This window comes from Rissa tridactyla, chromosome 3 (assembly GCF_028500815.1).
Source record: "Rissa tridactyla isolate bRisTri1 chromosome 3, bRisTri1.patW.cur.20221130, whole genome shotgun sequence".
NCBI classification, from domain to species: Eukaryota; Metazoa; Chordata; class Aves; order Charadriiformes; family Laridae; genus Rissa; species Rissa tridactyla.
The window spans coordinates 65,587,086-65,598,333 of record NC_071468.1 but is presented as its reverse complement, the minus strand read 5'-3'; the positions used below and the strand labels follow the sequence as shown (position 1 = coordinate 65,598,333).

At 39.8% G+C, this 11,248-nt stretch overlaps 1 protein-coding gene across 1 annotated transcript; it reads right to left on the bottom strand.

Moving 5' to 3' along the window:
* Positions 1 to 1,495: 1,495 nt before the first annotated feature.
* Positions 1,496 to 2,530, bottom strand: TAAR2 (trace amine associated receptor 2). The gene has a single exon (XM_054196472.1). It carries the CDS (start codon positions 2,528 to 2,530, stop codon positions 1,496 to 1,498), a length of 1,035 nt encoding a protein of 344 aa, XP_054052447.1.
* Between the last annotated feature and the right edge of the window lie 8,718 nt (positions 2,531 to 11,248).

The following is an 11,248-nucleotide window of genomic DNA, read 5'->3' as shown; positions in this document are numbered from 1 at the left end:
CCTGAGGCGACAGCACAGGCTCTGAAAGTCAGGGCTGGGCTGTGCTAAAGAGATCCAGCTCTCTAGAGCTGGGCCATTGACTGCGAGTAACTTGCTGCTCAGCTTTCTTGCTCAGCCTGAGCCCCGCTCCCGCTGCCCTCCTGTTTAATCCGGGGGTCTCCCTGGACACGTATTGAGCAACAATATGGGACAATCTATTATCCAACTTCTAGGTGCCTAAAGTCTTTATTGCATCCGGCCCTGCTCTGTTCCCTGCTCTGTCTGTTCAGCTAGTGGCAATCGCATGCAGGGAGAGTATTTGCATCAACCTAAAGGCCTTGGCTTTTATGTTTTTTATTATGAAAGTTTAGAACCTTACACACCACCCCAGACAAGTCTGTGACCTTCCGTCTCCTTGTTGTCTCAAGTGTTTCAGGGTTGGGGTGAAACTGTGATTCTCCAGATCCAAAATAGAACATGTTCATGTTATCACAGATAAAATAAAATGTTTTTAGCAAAGAAAATGAGCTACCACTGATAAGCCATGATATAATAGATGTAATAAACAAAGAAGGGAATGAACATGTGGGTGGCTTTTTGGTAGTCAGACTTTAATAAGACTTTAATACACTGTATGCATACCGTGAAAGGTAAGTCAGAGGTATAATTCACAATAAAAAGACTGTGGTAGCTGTGTCCAGTACAACAGCTCAGCAAACCTTATTTTAAGGATGTAACTGTTGTGAACTCTGGCAGGGACTCTTACTGACTTCAGAGGGAGCTCGGCGTGGCAAGGACCTCAGTTAAAGCCTCCAGATCAGGGTTAAAGTTTGGTGGGGTGAATATAGGGTGGACTAACAGCAAGAATATTTTATAACATCTGGAGCGTGATGTCTAAACAAAGAAAGGACAAGCATATACCTGAGTGTGAGCAGTACTCTCGTTCCCAAGTACTCCTCCCCAAGTACGAGGCACACGGAGGATAAGGGCTGAAAACCTGATTCTGTTGTTTTCGGGGGAAATGATCGACTTGAAGCCAAAATTATGCTTAAATTCTATTTGCTTGGGAATAACAGAGACTCTATACGTCTGCTAATGCCCAAGTCACAAAAGGGTGACAAAGACTGCCACCATATTAGTCTGGGATGTATTCAGATTATTGATGAACCTCAAGAAAGATTAGCTGCACACATACAAGATTAGGTGAAATATTGAGTTTATGGACTGTAATTAAATACTTTCTGAAATTAAAAAGAACAACCAGTGCATTAAGATATTGTAGAAAGGCTTAAAATTCTGAAACACTATCAAGGCATTAAGAGTGAACACAAGAAGTAAATAAGTATCATATAAAATGAGTCTGATTTTATTAAAGAAATATTTGATGAGATAATTCTTCAGGACTGAGTCATATAATTCTTATTGCACATTTCAGGCTTTTACTGAACCATGAATATCCAGTAATTCACTGTTTCTTTTTCATTTCTAGAGCTACTGTCAATAGTAGAATCTGTAACTATGACTGATCTTCAGATAAAATTTTTGTTGTACGAAAATGTGGGTTAAATATTTTACCTTTTAAGATGTATTTAAAAGTTTTCCGAAACCATGGATAGAAAAAGCCATATATTAATGGATTGCAGAAAGAATTTAAATACCCAAGCCAGTTTAGAGCATCAAACAAAGGTAAAGGAGTAGAGAAATTTAAAAATGGATCAATTAAGACTGTGAACAAACAAGGAAACCAGCATATTAAGAAACCCAACATAACTATACTCAAAGTCTTGGCAGCTTTCCTATCTTTGTTCTTAGAATGCTCATTTTTCATATCACTTTTTGTGTGCCTGTGTGCCTGGCTCAACTCGCATGTGTGCCTTTGAGAGACTGTAAAAATTTTCACATAAATCCCCATCATAATACAAGCAGGAGCAAATAAACCAACTGTAAATAAAACAGCCCCCCACAGTTTGTTGAACACAATAGGGCACAAGCTTGAGCATTTAACCAACATCTCATAGCCCTCAATGCCGGAAGCATAAGCTTCTGAGAAAACCAGACCAAAAGCGAAAGCCGCAGGCACTGACCAGCACACGGCTACGATTTGTTTTATGGCTGCGATGGTCATGGTGCTGGCGTAATGCAGAGGGTGGCAGATTGCGTAAAACCGATCCATGGCAATGGAACAAAGGTGGAAAATGGAAGCTAAGCAGAGCATCAGGTCGAAACTGTAATGAACCTTGCAGAACGTCATCCCAAAATACCAGCAGTTCTCCACAGACCTCACCATGCTGTAGGGCATGATGGCAAAGCCCATCAGGAAATCTGTGCCGGCCATGGATAGGATGAGGAAATTGGTCGGAGAATGAAGCTGCTTGAAATACGAGATGGAGACAATTATGGCCAGATTCCCTAAGATGGTGAGAATGAAGGCTGCTGTAATGAGTAGATACATTACCCCTCGTACTCCTGGTGACCTAAAGCTCTCAGGACAGGATCTGTTTCCAAACTCAGAGCAATCAGTCAAATCCCTCGAGATATTCGGAGAAAGCATTATCAATCCTTTATTAGATTTTTCTCTTGGACATGAAGTTCCGCAGGCAGATTTAATTTTCACAAGTTTCCAAAAGCTTCCAAATCCTGATGTGAGAACACAAGATAAAGTAAGTCAAGAGAATGAATTAAATTACTGAGTGAAATGCAGTAATTCGGAGGCAAACTTTCTCTTGGCTTAAACAAGGACCAGCTGCAACCCATTGTTTTTCTGAAATGGAACATGAAATCTGATAACTGGAAGCTATTATAAAATTCATTGCAAATAATATTTAAAACAAAGCAGATGAAAGTAAACTTAATTACCTCTTAAATTAACCAAATTACATGATACCATCAATTCCATCAATTTTATTCTGTGCATTGTATTGTACCTGCAACATTTTGTAAAATATGGTTCTTGTATTTGATATACATCATAATATTAGTAATTTTTATGTGGCAGAAGAAAAAGATGCATAGGCAAAGAAAACTCCTAAAGTTCACTTCTGTCTGTAAATACTGTATATATTTGTCTCTTCAATCTTAGAATGCCGATCTTTTTCTATAGGAAAAAAGTTGCGCGAGCTCACACACCTCACCTTTCTTGGAGATCTCAGTTAATGAGCTATTCACCTAAACACTCATCTTAAGAGAGTCACAAATCAGCTGCCAAAGTCTCCTTTTCCAAATTATGTATGATGCTAAACTCACCTGCTGTGGATTATGAAGTACTAGCAATGAACACATCTGATGGAAATCTGTTGCAAAATTGGTAAGATAAGAAATATTCCTTTCTTTCCCTACATATACACTTGTTTTCTGTCATAATTCCACCAACTGAAAGGGAGGGGAGATAGGCTGTCTCTCGTCTCCTGTAATAGACTGGTCCAGCTGCAGTAGTTCTAAATTAATACACTTGTGAATATTTTCAAGGGTCAGGAAATTCCCTTCATATATCTGGGGAGAACCAGACCTATTTCTACCACCTCTTTCCCTGATCGCTTGTTTGGGTCTAAAGGCATATTTAGAAATAGAAGCAGAAAGAGATACTCCTCTCCACAGCAATTTAACCCACTTAAAAGGAACTTGGGAAGCAGCTTGGTCCACTGACTTTTTCCAATAGGTATCACCCTGAAATGAAAATAATAAAGAAAAAGGCCATCAAAAGATTAAAAAGAATGCTTGGAAGTTAGTTTTATAGGCTAACCCTACCTGCAACTGTTTTAGTAATACCACCAATAGATTCTTTAAGTAGACTTTTTCCTGTTTTGTTATTGTCCTGCAAAACTGCAGTGTCTGTAAAAGGCAGACCGCCCTTGTAACTTGGCTCAGATCAATGAAAGGTGGGAATTTATTTTTCTTTTGTGACATTACATTGAAGTCCCAGGAGATTTTGAGTTAAAAAAATATGTATAATTTAGACATTTACATGGACAGGAGATAAACAAAGCCAAGTGTCTGCATTCCCAAGACTATTATTTTTGTGTGCTCTATTAATTCATTTACCCTCACGTATAGCTGAGCTATTTTGGTGACCCAAAGTAGATACAAGTCATATCAAAAAGAGTCTTTGAAAGGAGAGGGTAAAGGTAAAGGTGAAGAAAAGGTATTCTGGTTTTTATCTTTTTTAGTGGCCAATACATTCTAGCTTTCACATTTTTTAGTAATGACCATTTCTAATGAAACTTCAAAATGAAATATTTAATAACCTTGAAGAAGATTGCCATCTTGTAATTTAATGGGCTGAAACAGCAATTTCTGTCATGCGGGCTGTATATGCAGCTTTCACATAATGTACAGAAAATCTTCACCAGGCATTACACAAACAGATAAAAAGAAATGTTAATTTAGGTCAATCTACCATTGTTATTGGACTATCTATTATTTATACAAAAATAAAAGTAAGAAAAGTAGCATTTATTTTCTTAAAAAAAAAAAAAAGACAAAATGAATTCATTATTAATGTGAATAAATTGAGTCCTGTGAGGTCAGAGGTGGATGGTCAGACTTAATGCTGAGCCTTATGCAGGTGTATTGAAAATGGATTACAAATCCAAGCAGGGACTAGATTTTTATTGAATGTGATATACACTATGTCATAAGAACAAAGCAGAAAATAAACAGGAAAAATAAGAACGCTTAAAGGATTCTACCTTTATGGCAGTTGCTCTAAAGACAAACAAGGGAATTTTCTGTTGGGAATGCAAATCTCTGGGATTATCTACAACAGAATCATTTACAGAATCCAAAAATAGTAAAATCTTGTTATTGTGTACAGCAGAAATGTGCTATCTTTGAGATCTGTCAGTATTTTTGAGACAGGCATGTCTAATAACTTTAAGTAATCAAGTGAGAGATATGCAAGCTTCACACAGGTGACCCTTTATTAAAAGAAGTTACTAAAACATAAATCCATGCAGAAATCTGTGCAGACACAATTATATTACATTTAAAACATAAATAAATCTGTGGGTAGAGGCTACAATTCAAAAAGCATTGCCTTCAGAAAGCAGTGTCCCGTGCACCTCACCATTGGCCCTCCTTCAGCATGGGACAGAAGACGGTGAAAGGGGGAACAGTTTGACACCTCATCTCTCAGAAACGAAATGACTAAAAACTGATAACAGATGTACAGGAACTGAAACCTTTATAAAATAAGCTGTTTAACAGAAAGGACCTTAGAAATTGTGTTTGAGAATTAGTCATATGAGGCACTGCTGTACTGCAAAGGCAGTGGGGAGAGAAAATTGTTGTAGTCATTATTTTCACTGCTAAAACAGTTCAGTTTTATTACAGCCTATGAATTTCCTTCATGTTATACCTCATCATTTCCATGTTGTTCTTAATTATTGGTTGGAGAGGACTATTTGGTTACTTGTTACTAACCGCTCTTATTCCTCTGGGCTGGCTTCAGTAAAGCAGAAATCACAGCAATACACAGCAAAGGACAAGCTCAATTTTTCTCAAAGAATTGTTTTCTCATGTTGGTAACTAAGAAAGTCCAAAGGGTATAGGACACACTCTGTTATCAGTGATTGATGTATTTTTAACTGGCAGATATCTTTTAGTTAGTATGCAGTCACTATTCAGTGTTTAAGGAGATTGATTTTTCCTATATCTATGGGAAATAAGTCTTATTCTAGGAGTGGGTTGTGGAGTTCCCACTAAGTTACCTGTGGATCCAGTCTCTTAGTAAATGAATTTGTTTTACAAAGGCTATTGCATGGTCATCACATAGAAACATTTTCAGCTACCTACGCAGTCAGTTGGATTTAAAGTGGCAGCACGAAGGTGAAAAGATCTTATTAAAAAACCTACAAAGTAGGAAATTAAATTAGTTGGAAAAATCTAGTTATGCAAGACTATGTGGCATTATGCAAGACAGTAAATATTGTGGGAATTAAATTTCATAGAATCACAGAATCACAGAATGGTTGAGGTTGGAAGGGTACACTTTGCTCCATCATCCAGATCAAAAATGAAGATGTGGAACAGGATTGGACCCAGTATTAACCCCTGGGGTACACCGCTTGTTGCTGGCCTACAGCTGGACTTTGTGCCAATGATCACCACCCTCTGGGGCTGGCCGTTCAGCCAGTTTTCAATCCACTTCACTGTCTGGTCATCCACCCCATACTTCATTACCTTCTCTATGAAGATCTTATGGGAGACAGTGTTGAAAGCCCTGCTGATGTCTAGGTTGACAATAACCACTGCTCTCCCCTAGTCATTTCATCATAGAAGTTTATAAAATCTAGGCTATGTCTAATGGAAACAGACTAGTCAAAATGTGCTTACAGATAGGCATAGTTGTCTTCTGAATTATGTCTTCAGATGCAGTAGGGTAGAACTAGTGTTGTAGATAACTAAGATGATCAGAAAAACTACAGAAGTAAGACTTTTTGTAGAACGCTAAGCATCTTATGTTTGAATGTATCTAGTATTTTCTTCCTTGTTGAATGGCTATTAATGCATTATAGAGGACAGAGAGTGCACAGTGTGCACAACCTAGATGAGTTAATGATTTAAGGAAAGTCATACACTTTGCAATGTTTACACAGTTTGAGAGCCTGATTTTTCTGTTGGAACATTGCACTAATGTATTTTTTTTTATCTACATGTTTAAAATACTCCATTTTGGAGCAAAGTTTTCCTTGTGAGGCTTATAAAAGGGTCCTGCTTGGAGAGTTGGTGCTCCTCCTCTTCCCCCGTCCTGCTGCATCTGGTGACTGAGGGGCAGATGGGAGGCTTGGCCGCAGGTGGGACCACCGTGCATGAGGCCATAGCAGGTGACAGCCCGCAGGTTGCAGCACCGTGTTACAACCACCAAAACACGAGCTACAGGCAGAGGGGACAGGCTCAGGTCCGTGACTCTGAAATTTACTGTCAGTTTCGTACAAAGCATGAGAGGAAGGTGACATTGCAAAACGTGCTCACTGGTGGCAAAATGAACAGACATAGGTTTACTGGTGAAACAGATCCTTTCATCATGCTGGAGTAATTGCTTGGCTCAAGTTTTCAGGGAAGTTAAAACATATGAAATCACCCACTGGAGACTCATTTGTTTTGAAAAAGGTAGCCGTCTGGGAAGTGTTTAATAAGGTCACTAATTAAATGTGTTGATAAGGAACTTAACAATACCCTTTACACTTCATTTACATGATGACACTTTGAGATTGCCATCAGGTAGATTTTGCTTCACCTGACCTAGCTCATAATCTGATTGGGCAACAGCATGAGGCATTTTTCTTGTGGTCTCCTAATTTATCAAAACCTGGGGTTCAAATAGAGACCCTGTGGCCTCATTAACACACCTCATTTGTACATCTCCTTCACAGCAAGAAATAACTTTGTGCTGCCTGTGATTACAGCTGATGAGAGAAAGTAACCTGGGATTTGATTAAAGTTGCTCTGCCAGAGAAGGCACTCTGTAAACAGAAGGCAAGGAGGCTCTTTGGGGAAGTGCCACCCTTAGGTAATAGGACACCAGAGGAAAAAAGTTACTTCTAAACTTTCTCAGCTGGGCCACACACAAAGCTAACTTATACTTGTAGGTTATTAAGAACAAGGAGAACTGCCTTCTAGGTGTGGATGAAGGTCACCAGCAGTCTGCGTGTGGAAGTCCCTTCTTACTTCAGCAGAGAATAACTGTTGGTGACATCTTGGCTAGACTTGCTTGCAGGACAGTTGTTGGTTTATACACTGAAAATTTCTTCTTGTACTATTTTCATTTACACTAAATAGATTGTGGTGATCTTGTGCAGCCACAATGCTGGGAGGCCCTCTCTGCTGGTTTTGTCTGGGATAGGGTTAGTTTTCGTCGTAGTAGTTTGTATAGCACTATGTTCTGGATTTGTGATGAAAACTCTTCATAACACAACTATGTTTTACCTCTTGCTGAGCAACGCCTCAAGGCCTTCTGTGGGAGTAGGCTGGGGGTGCCTCTTGTGCAAAGAGGTTGGGAGGGGGCAGAGTCGGGACAGCTGACCCCAACCGACCAAAGGGATACCCCACACCATATAATGCCATGCTCAGCAATAAAACCTTGAGGGAAGAAGGAGGACATTCAGAGTTCATCTTCCCAAGTAACTATTATGCATGGTAGAGCCCTGTTTTCCTGGAAATGCCTGAAGATCTGCTTGCAGGTGGGAAGTAGTGATGAATTCCTTAATTTGCTCTGCTTGTACACACAGCTTTGCTTTACCTATCAAACTGTCTTTATCTCAACCCACAAGTTTTCTCGATTTTACCCTTTCAATTCTCCCACAATCCCACCAGGGGAGTGAGCAAGGGGCTGCGTGGGGCTGAGTTGCTTACTGGGGTTAGACCACGACACCCTCCAGACTTCTGCGCAGCATGCATGGAATGGCTGAGACTCCTCTAAGCCAAGGTCTCCCCTATCTGCCCTGCCTGGCAGCTCACTCACAATAACCTGCTGGCTGTTGAAATTTTTTGACTTGCTTCCCTCCTGACGTGCTCCAGGGCAGGACATAAGGAACTGCATGTGTGCCTCTGGGACTTCACAAGCCACTGTCCCACCACCGTCTCCCAGCTGCAGCTATTCAGGCAAATCTCCAGTAGTAGCTCCACAGATCGCTGCCTAGATCCAAAATCTCATTTCAGGGCTCTTGCTAGTTAAGAGTTGGTCCTGAGAAGACATCTAACTGCTAGTTCTAGAAAACTGGCCTTTGACACATGCATTCTTGGAGTCCCAGGATCATCTCAACTTTTCCACGGTGTGGGATTTACCTATACTGAGTGATCCTTATCTCAGCTACCTAAAAAAATCTATCTAAAAGCATCAAAGCATCCATTCTAGTGACTGAAAGATCCCTCTTAGTCGTAAGAAAAAGAACATCTGCAGGAACAATTCATCTTACCTAAAAATGGATAAGCTGGTGCGATAAAACACCCCACAAAGGTGACTGTTTTTCTACAGTGAGTTTAAAGAGAGCTACTAACACTAGAGCAGATGTGGTGCCTAACTTTTAGATGTCTAAATTTAGGTTAGATAGCTATCAGTCTTCAGCAGCGTGGGTCTGTTTTTTATGGTTTTAAGTGGATTAGCTTTGCACTAGGGTCTAGGCACAGATTGCAGAGGCGTGTGCTCTATTTAGACTAGAGGGTATCCTGCAAGCAAGCTGGCATCATGTTCACTCACAGGCTCCTCCTGCAACCAGAAAAGATGCCAGAACAATTTATGAAGAGAGACTGACCAGCTGTGAACTCTGGTACAGCTGAAATTCTGGAAATACAGTAATGCTTCCATATTTTCAGGCAGACAGGCAGTAGATGAGGGGAAGGAAATAACTTCTCCATTGACTTCCTGAAGGGACTATGTTAATATGCACTGAACTTACAAAATATACTTAAAAAGCCTCAGATGGCAAAATTCCTCATAGGGAAAGATCACTTTCCTTCAATCTATAACACTACCAGAAGAAAGGAGTTATTACCTGGCAGCACTGAAACTGCTATTTCAAGAGAGATCAAGATGTCCAAGTGATCATGCAGTTCATTACAGAAGGTAACACTGAGCATGAGAAAATTAACTACATCAGGCCAGTCTCACTGGGGATGAATGAAGAGGGGAATTACCCATTAAGTTACCAGAAAGATAGATTTTTTTTATCTTAACTTGCTTTATTTCTGTGAGATAAAGTATTAAAGTACTCACATTGTCACTCACAAGGAACATCGTCCACAGCGCAGGTGCTGATGTCGTGTTTTGTTCATTTTTATGTCATTTTGGAAAGTGCAAACTTACAAGATGGCAATGAAACAGTAAAAAAGACAATTTCAGATCCTGATATTTTTCTCTGCTGAAATGTTGCATCATTCAACTTTTATGCTTTACTGCATAGGGTGTGCTTCGGTGCTCTACAAAACACAGAAAAGAAAGCCAAGGTACACATACTGCGTGCACTTAAACAAGCAACATAAATGGAGGACATAATTTGCTGCTAAGCATAGCTCTCCAGTACAGAGTTTCTCTCCATAGTCTCTTCTCAGGTACTAATCCTTTACTGTCCATCTCCAGGACTAGTCCTTCATGGTCCAACCAGATATCACAGGATCAGGTATTATTTCCTTCTGCTTGGCGATATGTCGACTCTAGAAAAGTCAGGTCATACATTAAAAAAAACCACCGTCTGTGGGTCTTCGTCAGCTGGTGATCATGTGCTAGTTATTGACTTACTTGGTAGTCCTTCGTTCTCCCATCTGGGTGTCCTGAGAAGCTGCCCACAGATGTAACCTTGACAGTCTGCTCACCCAGGTGCCAGCACCCCAAGCCATCCCTATAGCCCTTCTTCTGCCACTTCTGGTGCTTCCACATCCACCCGGCCCCATTCACCCTCCATTCAGGCCACTATAGCGTTTCTTCACAGTTCTCTATATGCTTTCCTCACCAGCTGTCACAGCGTTGCCATCAGACAAAATAACAACATGTCCAAGCTAAAGAAAAAGTTCTGTAAGATGCAAATTGGCAAATATTTTACATCAAAACATTCGTTAGACAAGCATAATTTTTTGTCCTTGTCAGGTTCAATGTTGCTTTTCACTATTGCTTTTCATTCCAGACATTGTGTTTTCCTTGTCTTTGATCCTGTAAAACATGCTTTTGATCTCATGAAGCAGAAAAGCATTTAAGTGACAAACTTGTAAGTGACAAGCACTAGCTGAAATAGAAACAGAAAGAGTAGCACGACTTTTTTCTGACCCATCTTCCCTCCTTGGAGCGTGCTGGTATGGCTGGTTATGTGCCTGTTTTGACCTCTGCACATGTACTGAAGGAGAGGGACAAAACTTAAAAGCTTTGGATTATTACTCAAAGATGTCTAGGAATTCAAAAGGAAAGGCTTTCCTGCTCTTTCTAGAGGACAATAAATAAACACTAATATTTTAATATGAACACATGTTGTTCAATAAATTCATCTGTTGTATCAGAATAATTTCTTAATTATTAAGAGCAGGGATATAATCTGCTCTAAGTTTTTTGTAAACTTAAGTCTTGCTCTCCTGTGCATTGCATGCAAATAGCTATAACCCAAACACCACATACAATTCCCAATCTGGAATGAAAGAAGATGTAAAGCACAATAGTGGCTTATATGCTTGAACCAGATTTGGTAAATGAGTAAACAAATAGGTGTTTCCTTCATTTTCAACTCTTACATCTGGGACTTCAGCCTCCAGACAAAAATTGAAAGCCATGAATCCAAACATTTAAAGCAAG

What these genes read in the sequence shown, in the direction of transcription:
- TAAR2 (XM_054196472.1), bottom strand. Translation starts at nt 2,530, where the DNA reads ATGCTTTCTCCGAATATCTCGAGGGATTTGACTGATTGCTCTGAGTTT.